This window comes from Chionomys nivalis, chromosome 22 (genome assembly GCF_950005125.1).
Source record: "Chionomys nivalis chromosome 22, mChiNiv1.1, whole genome shotgun sequence".
Taxonomy (NCBI): domain Eukaryota; kingdom Metazoa; phylum Chordata; class Mammalia; order Rodentia; family Cricetidae; genus Chionomys; species Chionomys nivalis.
The window spans coordinates 45,803,375-45,823,137 of record NC_080107.1 but is presented as its reverse complement, the minus strand read 5'-3'; the positions used below and the strand labels follow the sequence as shown (position 1 = coordinate 45,823,137).

The 19,763-nt window shown below is 52.5% G+C and overlaps 1 protein-coding gene across 1 annotated transcript; it reads left to right on the top strand.

Annotated features, from left to right (window-relative positions):
* Positions 1-818: 818 nt before the first annotated feature.
* Positions 819-12,308, top strand: Ptges (prostaglandin E synthase). The gene is made up of 3 exons (XM_057755483.1): positions 819-993; positions 3,754-3,836; positions 11,107-12,308. Exons 1-3 carry the CDS (start codon positions 865-867, stop codon positions 11,354-11,356), a joined length of 462 nt encoding a protein of 153 aa, XP_057611466.1. The 5' UTR covers positions 819-864; the 3' UTR covers positions 11,357-12,308.
* Positions 12,309-19,763: the final 7,455 nt, after the last annotated feature.

Genomic DNA, 19,763 nt, shown 5'->3' with positions numbered 1-19,763 from the left:
TGGTTTCTGTGGTGGCACACACCTTTAATCCCAGCACTCAGGAGGCAGAGGTAGGTGGATCTCTGTGAGTTCCAGGTCAGCCAGGGCTATATAGTGTTTGGGCCAATGAGACCTGAATTTTATCCCAGGAACTCACAAGGCATAAAAGAACCAACTATAGCAAGTTGGCCTCTGACTTTCACACAGCCTTGTGACGCCCGCGCTCACACACACACTAAATGTAATTTTAAAAGAAACTTAAAAAAAATAAATAAATAAGGTGGTGGGCGATTGAGGAAGTCATGTGAAGTCAGCTACTGGCTTCCACACACATTTGTACCCTCACCCACGTACACATGTACACACCCAGATGACCCCCCACACACACACACAGATTTGAACTGGGAAGTGGAGGTCTGTTCCTGGTAGATGGTGGAAGGACCTGTCTCACCATCCAGCTTGCAGAGGCAGTCCGCCTCCGTGACTGCGTGTCTAGCATCACAGAGACTTTAGCACAGATGGCCTGGTTCTCCTGCCCTCTACCTGCCCTCCTGCTTCGGAAGGTGGGCATGGGTCAGTGACAACTTCCACAGCCCTAGGTCGATGACCTGGAGTTAGGATGAGAAACAGATTAGGAAGTCTGAGGCCTTGCCAGGGAACAGTGGTCCAGAGCCAAGGATGGCGCGGGGGACACCTCCACTCCTCTGACTCTCCCAGCACTTGGAGCAGGGGGGCCTGCTGTGGTTTTTTCAGGGTGGGCGGGGAGTGGGCGGGGGGTGACCGCCTCCTCAGGGCTTGGCCCGCCTCCTCCTCCTCTCCACAGACTGCCTTGTGGGACAGTCTCAGTCTCAGTCAGTCCTGGAGTTGGAGCCCAGACCAGCTGAAATGCCTTCTCTGGGCCTGGTGATGGAGAACGGCCAGGCGCTCCCGGCCTTCCTGCTCTGCAGCACACTGCTGGTCATCAAGATGTACGCGGTGGGTGTCATCACAGGCTACACGAGGCTTCGGAAGAAGGTACGTGACCTGGGGTGTGTGTGAGCGGGAGTGTGTGAGGGGATTAGCACTCTGCTGGTTTTTCCCTGCAAGAAAGTCTGGGAACTGAATAACGTGGCGGAGATGTGTTTGCCAGAGTGCAGAAGTAGCTATTTCAAAGCTGCCGCCGCAGCCCTTCTGGATGCTGGGCTTTGGCTCCTGAACCTGCCGGCATGAGAGCACCCGGGGTTTCCTCTCTCAGCGCCAGGGGAAGCGACCTCCACCAGGAGACGCACGTGGAACACAGGAACTCACTCTGACAACAAGAGATAGGTGTTCTGACCTGGCGGTTTCCTGGCAGACAGGGAGGGATTCATATCTGGGTGGAGTGGGAACCGGTAAATCAGGAGCCCCAGAAGTCTTTCCGTGGAAATTCCCACTCCCCGTGGACGCCACACACAGACTCACGGCAGCCTCTGAGGTTTGGTCCTAGCCAGAGGGGTCACAGACAACACTCTGTGATCCCAGTCCAGGGAAGGAAACAGCAGCAAAAAAGCCCACACGGAGCTGGTGGGAGTGGCCAGGACACTCCGACCCATTCCTCCGCATTGGATGAATCCCTGGAAGCCGCTGGAAAGCAGAACTGCACGAAGTATTTGTTGCCTTTTCAAAACCAGCCTTTGTCCAGTCCAAAGGCAGCGTGGACAGGGTGCGGGTGGGGTCCCTGGGTGGGACTCTTGTCCTCCGGCGGGGTTCAGCCCCTAGGGCACGTACTGGTAGGAATAAAGACAAGGCCACCACTTACTGGCTGCCTCTGGTTCTCCTGTTTAGTCTGTCCTGGGATGCAGGACACAGATGCCAGGCAGAGATTGCTATACTCTGTCCTTGTCCCCTTTGCAGGGGCACCAAATCTGAGGCCTAAATTACCACCAGAGCCTGGAGGAGGCAGAGAAAGTTAGGTTACCTCAGTTTTCCCACGGGGCTGAGAGATGCTGTCTTTCTGGGGGCTCCCTCCATCCCCTGAAGCTTACTTAGTGTCTGGTTCCTGAGCCTCACTTCCTCCTGGTCTCCATCCCCCATAACTCCAGGGCCTTTGCTTTGGGCCCTGGGGCTCCTCGGGTGCCTCTCCTTTCTGCCAAGAGGGACCAGAGGATAACCCTCTGCAGAGAGAATGGGCACAGGCTCAACATCCTCTCCCCACAGGCCTGGGGACCTGGGCAACTGGGAGCTCAGTGTCCGGCTCTGCGAACCTAGAGACCTGAATGGTGAACGTGCCACCATTCTGGTCTGTAAGACTGCTTCCTGCTGGAATCTGATGTGAACAGCAGCCACGGTCCTTCCTGGGAGTCTATGCTCCTTGACCTACTAGAAGTGGCTCCCCGATAGCTGACCGCAGGGGCTCTGCTGGTGGCAAAGCCCGGCCCTCAGGGTTGGGGGACTTGGGAGCCAGCAGGGAGTAATTCTGGGTGGGAGTTCTCGGCCTTATAATGCCATGTTACATTTTCTTCAGAGCAGGGCAGGAGCAGGCCACAGCTGGGGCTCCAGGGACAGAGCAGAGGGAAGCACCATGTTTACCTCACAGTTTAGAAAAGTTGACTCAGCTGTCACCAGAGTTGATGGGGGGGGGGAGAATTTGCCTGGCGCTGCAGCAGGGAATAGCTGCGAGTGATTCATAAGTCCCCAAAGGCAAAAATGTGACCTTGGGCCTCTACTGTCTTTCCAGCCAGCTGCCCGGCTCTTCCATGGAGGCTCAGGTGCTCCTTTTTATCCTGAGCCTACAGATGACGACGTCCCGGAAGCCGGAAGCTGCAGAGCCTGGTGGTCAGGGAGGGGTTGAGTGTTTGATCAGGCTCTCGAACACCTCTCTAGCGTGTTTGTTTGTTTCTTTTTAATCTTTTGAGACAGGGTCTTACCACGTAGACCAGGCTGCCCTCGAACTCACAGAGATTGCTTACCTCAGTCTCCGGAGTGCTGGGATTAAAGGCATGAGCCACAACACTCTGCTAAATATTTTAAATTATTTTTTGAGATTCTGGGACTAGAGCCTAGGGACTCATGCATGCTAGGCAGACACAGTACTATGGATACATACCCTGAGCCCCTCCTGAGTGTGCTATGCTAGCTAGTCACCCTGAGCCCCTCCTGAGTGTGCTATGCTAGTTAGTCACGCTGAGCCCCTCCTGAGTGTGCTATGCTAGCTAGTCACGCTGAGCCCCTCCTGAGTGTGCAAAGCTAGCTAGTCACGCTGAGCTCCTCCTGAGTGTGCAAAGCTAGCTAGTCACGCTGAGCCCCCTAAGTGTGCAAGGCTAGCCAGTCACGCTGAGCCCCTCCTGAGCATGCAAGGCTAGCCAGTCACGCTGAGCCCCTCCTGAGCGTGCAAGGCTAGCCAGTCACACTGAGCCCCTCCTGAGTGTGCAAGGCTAGCCAGTCACACCAGCCCCTCCCGGGTGTGCAGGGCAAGCCAGTCACACCGAGCCCCTCTTGAGTGTGCAAGGCTAGCCAGTCACACCGAGTCCCTCCTGAGTGTGCAAGGCTAGCCAGTCACACTGAGCCCCTCCTGGGTGTGCAAGGCTAGTCACATTGAGCCCAAGATTAATGATCTCTTAACCTACAAGCCCAAGAGGCGGGCAGGAGAGTGCTTTTGCCGGCATAAGCTTGGTCCACAGCTCAGGAAAGAGGTTCAGGGGAGCAGGCTGAATGGTCTGTAGGGCATGTAGTATCTGTCCTGTTACCTAGCCCCTGAGCTCTGTCCTCGGACAAGGATCTCCTCAGGGATAGTGACCCTCAGCCAATGTGTTGCAGGCTTTTGCCAACCCGGAGGACGCCCTGAAACATGGAGGCCTCCAATTCTACAGGAGTGATCCAGATGTGGAGCGCTGCCTCAGGTGAGTACCCGAGAGTGTCTAGGACCTGGCTGCTACCTGTCTGGAGTCCCCTGTGTGTCTAAGGGCCTCCATGGGCCTGATTTCCTCGGACAATTATAGTTTACGCATTACATTTGCCTTGAAAAAAGAAAATCCTCACGATCTAGAATTAGAGTTAGTTCAAGGTTGCTGGTGTACGTCTAAGATGCCAGCACCTGGGAAGTGGAAGCAGGAAGCTCAACCAGAGCTCCAGACCAACCACAGAGTGAGACCATTTGAAGAAAGCATCAGATAAAGAAATACAAGTGGTATATAGTGGCTCACATCTCTGAGCCCAGCATTTGGGAGGAATGGGCAGGAATGTCGGGGGTTCAAGACCAGCCTCTGCTAGTAGAGAATCATCCCTGGAGGTGGATCTCTGACCTGTCTCCGTGTGCGTGTGCACTCCCTCACCCCAAATGTCAAGGTTTTAGAGTGAGTCTTAGATAGGTATAGTGACACACACCCATGACGCCAAGGCTGACACACAGGAGGATTGCTTTGGGTTCCAGGCTGGTATGGCTATGGGTAAAGCCCAGTCTCAAAAAGAAAAATAACCTTTAATCCCAGCACTCAGGAGGCAGAGGCAGGTAGATCTCTGTGAGTTTGAGACCAGCCTGGTCTACAGAGTGAGTTCCAGGACAGCCAGCCAGAGCTACACAGAGAAACCTTGTCTCAAAAAAAAAAAAAAAAAGAAGCAAAACAAAAATGTCCTGGCTGTGTAAATCTCTTCCAGACAAGAAAGCTGATTTTTAGCAGCTGGCTCAGTTTTTAGTTGGGGGGACATTTCTTTCCTGTCTCATCGGTGATCTAGAATGAGGAGGGGGCACTGGGGTGATGGAAGCAAGGAAGATAGGCAGCTGGATCTGGTGAGACGTGAAACAGACCACATACACAGCTCCCAGCAGATCCCCTGGCATCACAGGCCGGGATGGGTGGGGCTGTGCCATTTCCATAACAGAATTCCCCTCTGCAGAAAAGTTTGGGGAGGGTTTCCTTATTTGTGTTCGTCATTGTCAATAATGTACACACTTACAGCGCGGCCTAGGAAGTGAAACTCCAGGCCGCCCTATCCTTTCCAACGGAATGAAATATGTGTTTCGTCAGCCCATCGGCCATTCCTTGTTTAACGAGCGCCTTCTGTGGCAGGCACTGGCCTTGCACAACCATGACCCCATATTGGTGACTCGTGGTTGTCCGGGCCATTCTGAGGCACTGAGAGGGAAAGACTGAGTGGCCCAGGCAGCCATCCCAGCCAGCTGTCAGCAAGAGCTGACAAATTGTGTTTGTCCAGGGAAGACGAAGGAACTCTAAGGAACCCCAGTGGTCCCACCTACCCAGGAGGATTTTTCTCCTTCTTTTTAAATATTTGCTTTTATATTTTTTACTTTATGTGTATGAATGTTTTCCCTGCATGCAGGTCAAGGTACCCTTATGTGCCCATTGGATCCCCTGGAACTGGAGTTACAGATGGTTGTGAGCTTCCGCATGGGTGCTGGGAATTGATCCCAGTGATCCTCTGCAGGAGAAATAAGTGTGTCTGACCCCTGAGCCGTCTCTGTAGCTGGATTTGATTTCTTATACTCTCTAGTACTGAAGCTTAAGTGGTTGGTATTCAGTGAGCATTTTCTGAACATTCCTACCTAATAATGCTACTGTCCGTCCACCCGGTGAGGCTTCAGTCAGGACTTGCTAGGTGGTGGGGGGCAGCACTTGGGTAGCGAAGAACCCTCCTTACTCCATAGAACATCACAGACAGCTGAGGGTAGAAGATGAAGCCCAGGTTGGTAGATGGCTTGCATAAAATAGAGTTGGAGGCTAGCCTGGGCTACATGAGACCCTGCCTGACAAAATGAAGGAAGGAAGGAAGGAAGGAAGGAAGGAAGGAAGGAAGGAAGGAAGGAAGGAAGGAAGAAAGGAAGGAAGGAAGGAAGCTACTTGTGGTAGCATATCTTTTTAATCCTGGTACTTGGGAGATACAGGCAGGAGGATGTGTGTGAGTTTGAGTTCAATCTGATCTATACAGTGGGTTTCAAGCCAGCCAGAGCTGTGCAGAGATCAGACCCTGCACAGAGAAAGTGTGTCAGCTGAGGGTGCAGAACCGAGACTCACACCAACTGCCATCACTAGGAACTGGAGAGAGAGAGAGAGAGAGAGAGAGAGAGAGAGAGAGAGAGAGAGAGAGAGAGAGAGAACAGTTGAATATTAGAACCAGGGCAGGCGCGCCCTGGGCCACAGGGCTGTGAACACAGGAAGCATGTAGCCTGGATCCTGGGTCATGCATAAATCTGCCTTGTAGATTAGCACATGCTGGAGACAAACCAGGCTGGTCCTGGGGCAATCAGGAGCCAGGTTTAAGAATGGAACCCAGGGGGCTGGAAAGAGAGGGTCCTTAAGAGCATTCGTCACTCTTGCAGAGGACTCAGGTTCGAGTCCCAGCCCCCACAGGATGCCCTTGTCTGATGTCAGGTATTAGGCACACATGTGGTGCACATGCATATACGTGTAGGCAAAAGTACTCATACAGAAAATAAAATAGATAACTTTAACTTATTTTTTTTTCGAGATAAGAGTCTTTTTTTAAAAACAATAGGCAATTTTTTTAAAAAAATATTTTTATTTATTTATTATGTATACAATATTTTGTTTGTGTGTATGCCTGCAGGACAGAAGAGGGCACCAGACCCCTTTACAGATGGTTGTGAGCCACCATGTGGTTGCTGGGAATTCAGGACCTTTGGAAGAGCAGGCAATGCTCTTAACCTCTGAGCCATCTCTCCAGCCCTCGAGATAAGAGTCTTACTATGTAGCTCTGGCTGTCCTGGAACTAGCTCTTGTAGACCAGGCTGGCTTCGAGCTCACAGAGATCCGCCTGCCTCTGCCTCTCGAGTCCTGGGGGAAGAGTGGAACTGAGGCCACCTGTAGTGGCCTCACCTGGAATTCCAGCACTGAGGAGGTGGGGGCAGCAGGATCAGGAGTTCGAGGCCAGCCTTAGCTGTACAATATACCGTGGAGGCTCGTACAGCCTACATGAGGCAGGAAGGAGGCCCTGAGTGAGCATGTATTGTTGACATGGCATGACCGTGCCAAAGACTAAAGCCTCAGACCCATGAGGATGGCAAAACCCTCCTCAGGTGAGGCCCGGGGATGGCAAAGCCTTCCTTTGGTCCCAGTGTGAATGTTGGCAGGATGTATAAAGACTAGCAACTGTAGCCTCCTCAAGGGTTTACAGACAGAGACTGATTTGTTACACAGACCTCCTGACCCCTTCCCTGTTCTGTATAAGCGTCTGGTGGAGAGCGAGTGGCCCGCTGACCCCAGCTCTTCTGAGTGTGTGTGTCTCTTCTTCCCTTCATTCCCTTGCTTCCCCAGGCGGGGCCCAGCCTTGCTGGGCAGGTGCCAGCCACGTTCTTGTCCCCAGACACCTGCCTGCACTTGCAGCTGGAAATGTGTTCGCCTGCAGCTGTGTTAATTCGCACACAGGACTGCTCCCCCTGGAGGGACACCTGACCCAAATCTTATCTGTTTCTTACCGTTTGGGCTTTTAGCCTAAAGAAAGAAGCAGTTTGCCAAGAGATTTGGCCCCCCCGGTGCCGACTTCCTATGTTCTGAAAATGATATCCCGCCTGTCCATTTATCAGTAGGGGACATGGACTCAAGAGAGGAAGGGACACCTGCCTGTGGGCTCAGCTTCTTGGTGGCAGCCAGAGTTGGGGGCCTCTGGCGGAAACCCCATTCCTCACTAGGGTCAGCGAGGGCCTGTGACAGGTTGTCAGCCCAAGGAGAATGAGAAGCAGTCACAGTTGTGTCCGGGCCAGGGCTGGTGATTTGGGGGTGGCGATGATGAGGGTGTGGTAACAAACGTAAGGGTGCTTTTCCTTATTTTCTGGGTACCAACACCCACAGCACCCCAGCACTTCTAGGAGAGATGTTATCTATAGAGATAGAAGGGTGTGCCAGGGTCTGGCCCTGAGACTGTAACGCCTTCTGGCAGGAGGCAAAGCTTCAACCCTGGCCTCAGCCCCCACCCCTTTACGGATTTCCCTTCCCTTTGCACATCCGCCTTTGGCACCAAGCAGCCATCCTCCTTGCACCCTGACGTACATGTGCGGCATGGGTGATGAGCTGGGAGAGAGGGAACATGTTGCCGCCAGCTACTGTCACTGCCCTAACCCGGGGTCACCAGAGGTCTCTCCCCACTGAGCAGTAAGACAGCTCTGTTACAGAGGGAGGGTGAGGGGCAGGCCCGAAGCCACAGGGGGCTGTGCAAGTCTCCTCTGGTGGGAACTGGTTTTGGGTGACTTTTGCCTCAGAATGCTGGTCATTATTGGAGTGACACATTTCTCCCTGCCTCCCAGTACGTGACTCCTTCCACGCCTCTGTTTGGAGACTGTAGCAGGGGAGGAGAGGTGAGCCTTATTTTTTCAGCATCCGGATTTCCCCATTCTTCCCGGCCCCAGGCACCACCGTGGCATTGTGGGGCCCCATTGTAGTTTCTAACAGATGTGGGAGGGAGGCCCTGGGTGGGAGCTCCATCTGCTCCCGGCCACCTTTCCCACGTGGGCCACCCCTTTACTGCCTGGTGAGGAATCAAGGAGGTGGCCTGCCTCCCCAACCAGGGACCTGCCACAGAGCAGGGGTCATTCCTGTCCCTGCTCTTCAGGTTTGGTCACATTTGTTCTCAACCTGGTTTGGTTTGGTTTTTGAGATAGAGTCCCCCGTAGCCCAGGCTGGCCTCTAACTCTCCAGCTGAAGATAACCTTGGACTTCTGCCCCTTCTGGCTCTACCTCCTAAGTGCTAGAAATAGAGGCTTATGTCACCACTTCTGGTTTATGTGCTGCTGGGGACTGAAACCAGGACCTTTTAATTGCTAAGGCAAATGTTATACAGGCTAAGTCATATACCAAGACTTTTTAAAAAAATCATTATCTTTCCTTATGTGTATGGGTGTTTTATATTATATACATGCAGAGCCCAAAGGGACCAGAAGAGGGCGTCAGACAGTTGCGAGTCACCATGTAGATCCTCTGTAAGAGCAGCCGGTGCTCCCAATTGCTGAGCCATCCTCCGACATTATTTTCAGGATAGGGCCTTTCGTAGCTCCAGACTGACTTCGAAGCTACTAGGGTGTTGAGGCTGACTTTGAATTCCTGACTCATGGTAAACCTCCTGCCTCAGCCTTCCAAGTGCAGAATAAAAGTGCAAGCCAGCACAGCTGGCTCCTGACTCTCACTCTCTTATTTTGTAGGGGGAACAGGGAGGTTCAAGAGAGGGTGTCTCTCTGTGTAACCCTGGCTGTTCTGGAACTAACTCTGTAGACCAGGCTGGCTTTGAACTCACAGAGATCCACCTGCCTCTCCCTTCCAAGTGCTGGGATTAAAGGCGTGCGCCACCACCACCTGCTTTCTCTGTGTCCGGGTCACAAGTTCATGATCACAGTGAGAAGGAGAAGGAAGGGCATAGGGATGGGTCTCAAGGGGAGAGAGGCTGACTGCCATACCTGAGAAAGTTCCAGGCCTTGCCAGAAGAAGGGTGTGTGGGTGGCATGTGTGTGTTTGTGTGTGTGTGGCTGTAGTGTTTGTGTGTGTGTGTATAGAATCATGTGGGGGGTGCCTGTAGTGTTTGTTTATGGGTATGTCTGGTGTGTGTGTGTCTGAGAGAAAGAGAGAGAGAGAGAGAGAGAGAGAGAGAGAGAGAGAGAGAGAGAGAGAGACTTATACAGCCCAGGCCTGCCTCAACTCATTCACTAGCCGAGTATGACCAAGATTTATTTATTTTTATTCTACATGTGCTTACTTGCATGTATGTGTGTGTGCACCATGTGTGTGCCTGGTGCCTGGTACCCTCAGAGGCCAGAGGAGGGCATCAGATCCCCTGGAACTGGAATCACAGATGGTTGTGACCCTCTATGGGTGCTGGGGTACGAACCTGGGTCTTCTACAGACACCGCCGCTCTTCTCTGCCGAGCCAGCTCTCCAGGCCCTGACCTTGAACCCTTGGCTGTAGTTATTTTCCCACACACCCTGTTTTAAGCAGAGCTGGGGATAAGCACTCCACCTGCTAAGCTACATTCCCCCCCCCACACACACTTCTTAAGAATTTTTATGCCCTTGGCTGAATTTCTTTTCCTCCTGTTACCAGGCCTCTCTCCAGCTCACTTCCCTCTTGTGTGCTTCAGCAAACAGGTCAATTCTGAATTCTTGTGCTGTTCTTACCACTGGGCCTTTGTGTATGCTGGGTACTTCCCAAGAAGGTTCTTCCTCTGCCTGGCCAGTTTCTCATCATTTAGACTCTAACACATCTCTCCAGCCCTGACTACTGCCCCTGTCCCCTGCCACCCCACCTCCACCCCCGCAGCATTGGGGCGCTGGGTGCTCCAGGCCTCTTCCGGGCTCTACCTCTATTGCCTTTCACTGAGTAAGCTGTTGGTGGCTCTTGCTAAGACTCATTTTCCAGTGGTTCGTCACAGACGCGCTGGGGCCAGACTGGGCTCGCCAGTGGCCTGGTGCCGCTGGTCAGATGGGCTGCAGCTGGAAGCTGGAGTCCTCAGACTGAGCGATGGGGAAGGTCATGGCTCGGCCACTGTTTATCTAAGCGGTCATCGATGGCTCCAGGCATTCGCTGTTCCTAGTTGATGGGCTTTGACTGCCTGGTTCGTTTTTAAATGAGGCAGCAGTATAAACGGGACCATGGGAACTGAGTGACAGCCAGTGAGAGATTTCTTCCTTGGTTATTATTTATGGTAAGGTTGGATGCAGCCTTCCCACCACACACGCTTACGAAAGAGTAGGATAGCACGCGTGAAGGAGGGAAGGCTGGCCAGAGTCCTGTGCTTAGCGGGGCTGGTGAATGGAAGATGCTTAGTCCACTGTTGGGGCGGAAAGGGACAGAGGTAACCAGGCAGGGTCCCAATCCTTCATTCAGAGGGCGGGCATGTCTCAGCCCTGCCTCAGGGAATACCTGTCACTCACCCAACCCTATCCTCTGAGTCCTCCTCCCTTGGTGTCAGAAGGGACAGAGTGTGAAAGGTGGGATGGACTGGGCCCATAGGAGACCTATGGAGCTGTTCAGTGGGCTTTGAGCCTCAGCCACATCTGGGTAAAAGATCAGAGTCACTGCCCCCCCCCTTGACCCTACACATTCTAGCTCATGGGCCAGCAAGGGATTGGGGTGTCTGGCAGCCTCAAGAGGTCCCTGGTGGATTGGGAGTCCCAGAAGTAAGTCTGCTGACTGTACCCCTCTGCCCCCCAGAGCCCACCGCAACGACATGGAGACTATCTACCCCTTCCTCTTCCTGGGCTTCGTCTACTCCTTCCTGGGACCCGAACCTTTGATCGCCTGGATTCATTTCCTTGTTGTCCTCACAGGCCGTGTGGTGCACACGGTAGCCTACCTGGGCAAGCTGAACCCACGTGTCCGCTCTGGAGCCTATGTCCTGGCCCAGTTCGCCTGTGTCTCCATGGCCCTGCAGATCCTCTGGGAAGTGGCCCATCATCTGTGACCAGTGGCTGGAACCTCTTCATCTTACCACACTGTGGACAGAAGCCACCGAGGCTGAGCCTGGCGACTTGGTGTCCCTTCTAGAAGAGGGATGGGCTCAGGTCCCGGGTTCCTGGCCACCTAGGTGTGTTGAGTCCCTGAGCCCAATGTGTGTGCGTGTGTTTCTTAGCCTCTTGGGTTCTGGATGCCCAACTAGAACCACTTACAGATGAACTGTCACGATCGACAGAACGTCCTTGACTTCATAAAGCCTTAAACATCACCCACACCCCCCCTCGTGCCTCGTGGTGGCGCACACCTTCGATCCCAGCACTGGGGAGGCAGAGTCAGGCGGAGCTTTGTCAGTTCGAGGCCAGCCTGGTCTACAGAGCGAGTTCCAGGACAGCCAGGGCTACACAGAGAAACTCTGTCTCGAAAAACCAAACAAACCTAAACAATCGAGAGGACAGAGGATTCTCTAACAAAGCCATCATTCCGTCTAGGGCTAAAAATGAAGACTTCTCAAACCTACCCACAACTCTGGCCAGCCCAAAGAGAGACACCTGGCTGGTATGTGTCCTCACAAGAGGCCGAGCGGCGGCCAGAACCCCTCAGACTGCACAGCTAGGGCACTTGGTATTTTTCAGAGGTGGGCAGGTCTGCACGTCCCTGTTGACACCTCCCTGTCCTTTGTTCCAAGTGCCTTAGTACGGGCTGAGGAAGGGTGAGTGCTACGGTAAGCTCTGCCTGCCTGCTCAAGGCCTTAGCTCCTCCGAAAGGCAGTCGGTGATGGGCTTTGGCCAGCCAGCTACGGAAAGTGAACTTTGGGCTTGTTCAGCATCTATGAGGTTTGAAGATACCAGACGTCCACCCCTGTGGAAAACCTCACTTGTGTGTGTGTGTGTGTGTGTGTGTGTGTGGTCCCAGAGTCCGCCTGAGACCTGTTCAGGGTTAGTCATTAAACAGCAATGTGTGACCTGTGAATGCCCCGTGTTTCCTATTTCCAGTGTCCTTGCTGTCCCAGCTGGCCTGGTGCCTGCTGGGAATTTTTAGGGTTCTGGTGTTTGTATGTTTTGCTTGTTTGAGACTGGTTTCACTTAGCTCAAGTTGGCCTCAAACTTACTATGTAGCCGTGAACTAACAGCCTGCCTGTACCTCCAAAGTGCTGGGATTATAGTTCTGCACACCATGATGGGTTCGTTTCTGGCGCCCAGACAGCACAGACGGCCTATTTGTGGAAATCACACACCATCAGGCTGCTCCAGAGAAATCCCCTTCTTCAGTGGATCCCTGATAACGTGGCCTTTGGCTTGGGACCCAGAGATGTCCAAATCCTGTGCTGACAGGTGACCTTCCCTGCATCTCTGTCACCTGGATGCTGTTTTCCTGCTCCACAGGTGGAGACACGGGAGTGGCCGCCTGGAAGCTCAGGGGCTGCTCCAGTGGGTCCCATGCCCCTCCATGGTGAGATCTGCTTACTGAGACCTAAGGAAAGGCCAGCCAGCCTTCAGCCCCACCCCGCCACAGCGCGCCGGGAGTGGACAGCACTGCCCTCTGGTGGTGAGGGGAAACCTTTGCTCTTGGAGTGCTCCTCTAAGGAAAACAAAAACCATATAGATGGGTCCTCCGCCCCAACTCCCCTCCCTACACTCCCGCCCCTGTTTTGAGTGAGCATTAGGCTGGATGTACCTTCATATGTTATCGTCCCCCTCACCACCCCACTTGATACTTGAAATAATTTTAAGAAGGAGGCATTCCTGCATTTTAGACAAGATCGGGGGAGTTCAGATGGTATGGCCGAAGACTTCATTCCTGCGTTTTCATTTTATGCATATGGGTGTTTTGTATGAAGGCATGCCTGTATCATATGTGTGCCTGGTGCCCATGGAAGCCAGAAGAGGGTGTTGGATCCCTGGAAGCTGGAGTTAAAGATGGTTCTGAGGCACTATGTGGGTGCTGGAAATGGATCTGGGTTCCCAGAAGAGCAGCCGGTGCTCTTAAACACTGAGCCATCTCTCCAGACCCATTTTAGCATTTTAGCCGAGGGATTCAGGTTCCAAGAAGAGAGATGACTTGCTCTGAATTCCTGGGCTAGGACAGGAGAGAACTCAGCAAGGTAGGGCCCAGGATGGATGGAGGCCTGAGAGACCGAAGCAGGGCAAATGAACATCTGTCCATTTCTGTGTTTTTCCTCTTGAGGAAGGTGGGCCTGTGACTGCCAGGTGTTCTAGTAAGGAGCTGCCAGTGGCCTGGTGCAGGAACGTGTATCACCCACAATGATTGCATGATCTGGGGTCTGGGCGATGGAGCCAGCCCCTCAGAGGGGTCTGGGCGATGGAGCCGGCCCCCACGGAGGGGTCTGGGCGATGGAGCCGGCCCCCACGGAGGGGTCTGGGTGATAGAGCCAGCCCCTCAGAGGGGTCTGGGTGATAGAGCCAGCCCCTCGGAGGGGTCTGGGTGATGGAGCGGCCCCTCGGAGGGGACTGGGTGATGGAGCGGCCCCTCGGAGGGGTCTGGGCGATGGAGCCGGGCCCCCAAGGAGGGGTCTGGGTGATAGAGCCAGCCCCTCAGAGGGGTCTGGGTGATAGAGCCAGCCCCTCAGAGGGGTCTGGGTGATGGAGCGGCCCCTCGGAGGGGACTGGACGATGGAGCCGGCCCCCTCGGAGGGGACTGGGTGATGGAGCGACCCCTCGGAGGGGACCGGGTGATGGAGCGGCCCCTCGGAGGGGACTGGGTGATGGAGCCAGCCCCCTCGGAGGCCCTGAGGGTCCACTCCTGCAGTACTTCCTCCGTCCTGCCCCTTAGCACTGCAGTGGGAAAGACAGCATGGCAAGGGACAGTGCAGCCCCCCTCGCAGTAAGGCTGGGAGCACTGGTCAGGGGGCCGGCACTGCGATAGTGACACTGACATTGGTCGGGAACTGGGAAGAAATTTAAGTGGGCCGGGTGTGGCAGCGTACACCTTTAATTCTAGCACACAGGAGACAGAGGCAAGGGGATCTCTGAGTTGGAGGCAAGCCTGGTCTACAAAGCAAGACCTTCTCATAAAAGAAAGCCAAGAAATCCAACTGTGAGGGTGGGAAGAAGTCAGTCCCAGTGTGCTATGGTGTGCAGCTGGGGCTGGTGGGAAATCAGGGTAAAAGGCCCCAAGGGTGGCCAGGGAGAACACAGGGTGGGGTGGATACCTAGGCAAGTGACCTGGTGGGCCACATATGACCCTTATGCTTCAAGTGCCTTGGACAGTGGACAGCTATGCTCATGAGTAAGAGAGAGGTGGGGACAGTGGCTCCAGTGTGGTACCACTGGGCAACTGGCAGGAACCGAGAGACAGGACCTTGAGACCTGTTCTGTTCCAGCCCTCACGGTAGGGAATGCTGGGAATGGCCTCTTGACAGCAGCGTGGCTCCAGCCCACAGCACAGGGTAGAGCAGGTGCACTGCCCAGGGAGGCAGCTTGGCCAGTACCATCTGCTGAGCCAGCCAGAGGTGGCAGCGCCCAGTGCCTGAAGCTCCCTCCAGCCCTGGTACTGCACCAGCAACTCTTGCCTTCTCTTCCTGGCCTGGTCTCTTGTCTGAAGACATCCATTTCCCAAACTCCACCCAGACAGGACCAGTCCCTCCTCACCTAGCATCAGACACAGGGAAGGCTGGGCTTGGGGTCCTGGGGTGGAAGGGGCCGAGCAGCAGCCTGGAGCCTTAGAGTCCTAGACTTAGGAGCAGGGCAAGGACTTAATGGACCTCTAGGAGCCTGGGAAGCTGGAGCTGTCTAAAGTTGGTGCCCAGTGTCTTGGGAACATGCCCTAACCTCTGAGTGAGCAGGGGAGACCAGGGCCAAGATGGGGTTCATATAAACCCAAGGGACAGTAGTCAACTGTAATATTTTTTAAAAATATTTATTTATTTATTATGTACATAATATTCTGTCTGCATGTATGCCTGAAAAGGGCACCAGACCTCGTTACAGATGGTTGTGAGCCACCATGTGGTTGCTGGGAATTGAACTCAGGACCTTCGGAAGAGCAGGCAATGCTCTTAACCGCTGAGTCATCTCTCCAGCCCCCTGTAATATTTTTTTTAAAAAGTCTGTCTGTATGTATTCTTTGTGTACATGTGGGTGCATGTGTCATGGTACATATGTGGAGGCCAGAGGACAACCTGAAATCAGTGCTCTTCTATCTTGTAGGCCTAGGGACTGAACTGAGATCCTTAGGCAACAAGAGCCTCTACTTGCTGAGTTATCTTGCTGGCCCTTGAAACCTGTGGCTCCCACTCTGTAGATGAGGCTGGCCATGGATTTGCCTGAGATCTGGGATTACTGTCATGGGGCAATGACATTAAGTTTAGTGTGACCCTGCCATTCCACCTTCCTGGACACCTCACCATTCATTTAGCCAGCTCTGGGTGTCGGGTAATTAATTTCCCAGGGTGCACTGCATGTGCTTGCCCAGGTATCTCCACATCAATCCCTGCTGGAGTCACAGGTTAGTGCCCCCACACCAGCTCACATAGATTTCCTTTTTGGTCTCATCTTGTAGCCCAGGGTAGCCCTGTAACTCACCACGTTGCCTATGTAAGCCTAGAACTCAGTGTGGGCCAGGCTGGCCTCAAAACCAAACAGCCAGGCGTGGTGGTGCACACCTTCAATCCCAGCACTCAGGAGGCCGAGGCAGGTGAATCACTGTATCAAACAAACAAAAATGGAATAGTTTCATGTTTTTTAGCCTAAGCTTGCCTCCAGATTTAGGCATTTGAAAATCACAAGCGTGAGAGGTTTTCTTTTTTTTTAAAAATGATTCCGTGTGTTCTGAGTGTTTACCTATAGCATGGATGTGTACTGCGGTGGCCTGGTGACCGCAAATAACCAGAAGGCATCGGGTCCCCGGGGACTGAAGTTGCAGGTGGTTGTAAGCCATTACGTGGCACCACATTTGGGTCCTCTCAAAAGCAGCCAGCACTTTTAACCACTGAGCCATCTCTCTAGTCCCAGAAATGTTTGTTGTTGGTGTGTTTTGTGTTTTTATTATTTGTTTGTTTGTTGTTTTTAAGCCAAAGGTAATTAGCAGAGCAAGGACTCACATTCCTGAACCTTCCCTTTCCCAATCTCTTTGAAGAGATTAGCCAATCACATCAGATCGAGAGGTCCCGACCTCCCACCAATGGAATGAGCCACTGCCTCCACGAGGGATAAAGGAAGCCATACTGGCCCAGTTGTGTTGATAGCCTGGTTTTTGTTGGGGCCCATTCTTTTTGCAGAATGAACTGCTTGGCTGAATACGTTGGTTTTATTTGTGCGCGTTCCTTTGTGCTGTGTCTTTGTGATTATTTCTAATGCAGGCAAGAGTCATCATGTCCAGGTTTCTAAAGTCTGTTTGTGAGGCTTGCGGTACCTACAAGCACTCTCTGAAAAGATGGTGTTAATTTGGATAGGATACATATTTTTGAAGTCTTGTTCATCTTTGTCTCAGGGAAATTTACAAGGGAAATACAGAAAGGAGGAGACCACACACGGCCTGCCGCCCAGAGGAAAGAACTGATCATGTGATGGTTTTTGACTTTCCTTTTTTTTTTCTCTTTTGGGGGTGGTTTCAAGATAGGGCTTAGGGGCTGCAGAGATGGCTCAGTGGTTAAGAGCCTTGCCTGCTCTTCCAAAGGTCATGAGTTCTATCCCCAGCAACCACATGGTGGCTCACAACCATCTGTAATGAGGTTTGGTGCCCTCTTCTGGCCTGCAGACACACACGCAGACAGAATGTTGCATACATAATAAATAAATATTTAAAAAAAAAAAAAAAGACAGCCGGGCGGTGGTGGCGCACGCCTTTAATCCCAGCACTCGGGAGGCAGAGGCAGGCGGATCTCTGTGAGTTCGAGACCAGCCTGGTCTACAAGAGCTAGTTCCAGGACAGGCTCCCAAGCCACAGAGAAACCCTGTGGGGGGGGGCGGGGGGAGGGGAGACAGGGCTTATCTCTGTAGCTTTGGTCCTGGAACTCTGTAGACCAGGCTAGCCTCGAACTCACAGAGATCTACCTGCGTGCCACCACCGCCTGGCTTTTTTAAAAAAAATTATTGCAAATTTTAAGCACATTCTGAAATGCAACAGACAGGTTGTGTAAGACAGTGGCCCAGGCTTCGGGGCCCACTGGCCTCTCCTTAAAGCACACGCTCCCTTTGGCACGGTTTCCATTGTTGCTGCTGTAGCCTGGTACACAATGTTGGTAGCTCCTCCTCGCATCGGCACTAGCTGCCGATTTGACCAACTTCATCTTGCGAAGTTTGGATGAAGAAAATAATGAGGGGCTGCAGAGATAGCTCAGAGGTTAAGAGAGAGCACTGACTGCTCTTCCAGAGATCCTGAGCTCAATTCCCACAACCACATGGTGGCTCACAGCCATCTGTAATGAGATATGGCGCCCTCTTCTGGTCAGCAAGCATACATACAGACAGAACACTGTATACACAATAAATAAATCTTAAAAAAAAAAAGAAAATAATAAGGAGTCTCTATGAGATAGTTGTTGTTTTTGCTGACTTGACTAAAAGTGAGGGTCTTCTGGGAAGGGGGCCTCTCAGTTGAAGAAAAAGCCTCCATCAGGTTGGCCCGAAGGCGATTTTCTTCACTGATGATTGACCTTGGAGGGCCCAGCCCACCGTGGGCGGTGCCACCCCGGGCAGGTGGTCCAGAGCTAAGAACACAAGCTGAGGAAAGCTTGGGGATCAATAAGCAGAGTTCCTCCATGGCCTCTGCTCCAGGCTCCAGGCTTGAGTTCCTACCCTGGAGTCCTTTGTTGATGGACTGTGAGCTGTAAGGTGATAAAATCCCTTTTCTCCCCAGGTCCCTTTGGTGAGGTGTTTATGCAGGAGCTTTTAGCAGGAGAAAGCAAAGCAGGGCCCTTCCCCCTTCTGTTTACCAAACAGAAACTCACAGAGGAGGAATCATTCTGGGATTTTGTTGTTTGGTTGGTTTGGTTTTTCCAGACAAGATTTCCTGGGGCTAGAGAGATGGCTCAGAGGTTAAGAGCACTGGCTGCTCTTCCAAAGGTCCTGAGTTAAATTCCAGCAACCACATGGTGGCTCACAACCATCTGTAATGAGATCTGGTGCCCTCTTCTGGCCAGCAGGCATACATGCAGACAGAATATTGTATACATAGTGAATAAATAAATACTTTTTTAAAAAAGATTTCTTTGTAACTTTGGCTGGCCTAGAACTCACAGAGATCCGCCTGCCTCTTCCTTGCAAGTGCCGGGATTAAAGGTGTACGCCGCCACCACCCAGCATCCTGTCTTTTATTTTTGCTTTATTTATTAGTCTAGAAGTTGGCTGTTTTTCTTTTTTAACACACTACTTTATTAACCTTTTAAAAATTTAAATGTGGGGCTGGAGAGATGGCTCAGTGGTTAAGAGCATTGCATGCTTTTCCAAAGTTCCTGAGTTCAATTCCCAGCAACCACATGGTGGCTCACAACCATCTGTAATGAGATCTGGTGCCCTCTTCTGGCCTGCAGGCATACACATAGACAGAATACGGTATACATAATAAATAAATAAATAATTTAAAAAAATTAAATGTGTTTTTAATCATAATTATCACCCCTAACTCTTCCCAGATCCACCCTGCCTCCCTATTCTTCCTCCTCTTCCTCCTCGCCCTCCTTCTTCCTCTTCATAAAACCCACCATCCCTGAACCAGGTGTGAGGAGCCAAGCTCTCTAGACAGGGAGTTCATTCCCTTGTCCAGTGGAGTATCCTTCCTTCCTCCTCTCTCCCTTCCTTATTTCCTTCCTTTCCTTCTTCTCCCTGCCCCCCCTCAAGACAGGGTCTCTCTGTGTAGCCTACTTGGCCTGAAACTCATGTAGACCAGGCTGGCCTCAGACTCACAGAGATCTGCCTGCACCTACCTCCCAAGTGCTTGGATTATAACTGTGGGCTACCACGCCTCACAGGAAAAGTTTTTCAAGATTTATTTATTTATTTTTTGAGATTGTTATTTTATGTGTGTGTTTGTGTAGCACATGTGTGCACTGCCCATAGAGGCCAGAAGAGAGCAACAGAATGAGCTCAGAGAAACCATGCGTGTGTGCACGTGCCTCTGCATTAGAAAGCATCAGATCCCCTAGAGCTGGAGCTGGTTGTTGGACCTGAGCTCAGGTCCTCTGCAAGAGTAGCAGCGCCGTGCCGTCTCTCCAGTCCCGTAGAGGGAGTATTTTGACTTCGTCTCCCCTCACTCTGCTCCTCCGCAGTAAAGACTGCTGGACGTGTGGCTCAGCTGGGAAGGTACTTGCCTAGTTAGCATGAGCAAAGCCCTACGTTCCATCCCCAGCACCACATAGACCAGCTGGGAGGAGACCTGAAGTGCCTTGCTCAAGGCCCTGAGCCACAAACTGTGGTCTTTTGCTGATATTATTTTCAACTCTTTGTCTCTGTCTGTCT

Bases quoted from the DNA above. Each gene is read 5' to 3' on its own strand.
- Ptges (XM_057755483.1), top strand. From the start codon at position 865: ATGCCTTCTCTGGGCCTGGTGATGGAGAACGGCCAGGCGCTCCCGGCC. The intron at 994-3,753 runs GTACGTGACCTG...AATGTGTTGCAG, and splicing joins ACACGAGGCTTCGGAAGAAG to GCTTTTGCCAACCCGGAGGA. The intron at 3,837-11,106 runs GTGAGTACCCGA...TCTGCCCCCCAG, and splicing joins GATGTGGAGCGCTGCCTCAG to AGCCCACCGCAACGACATGG.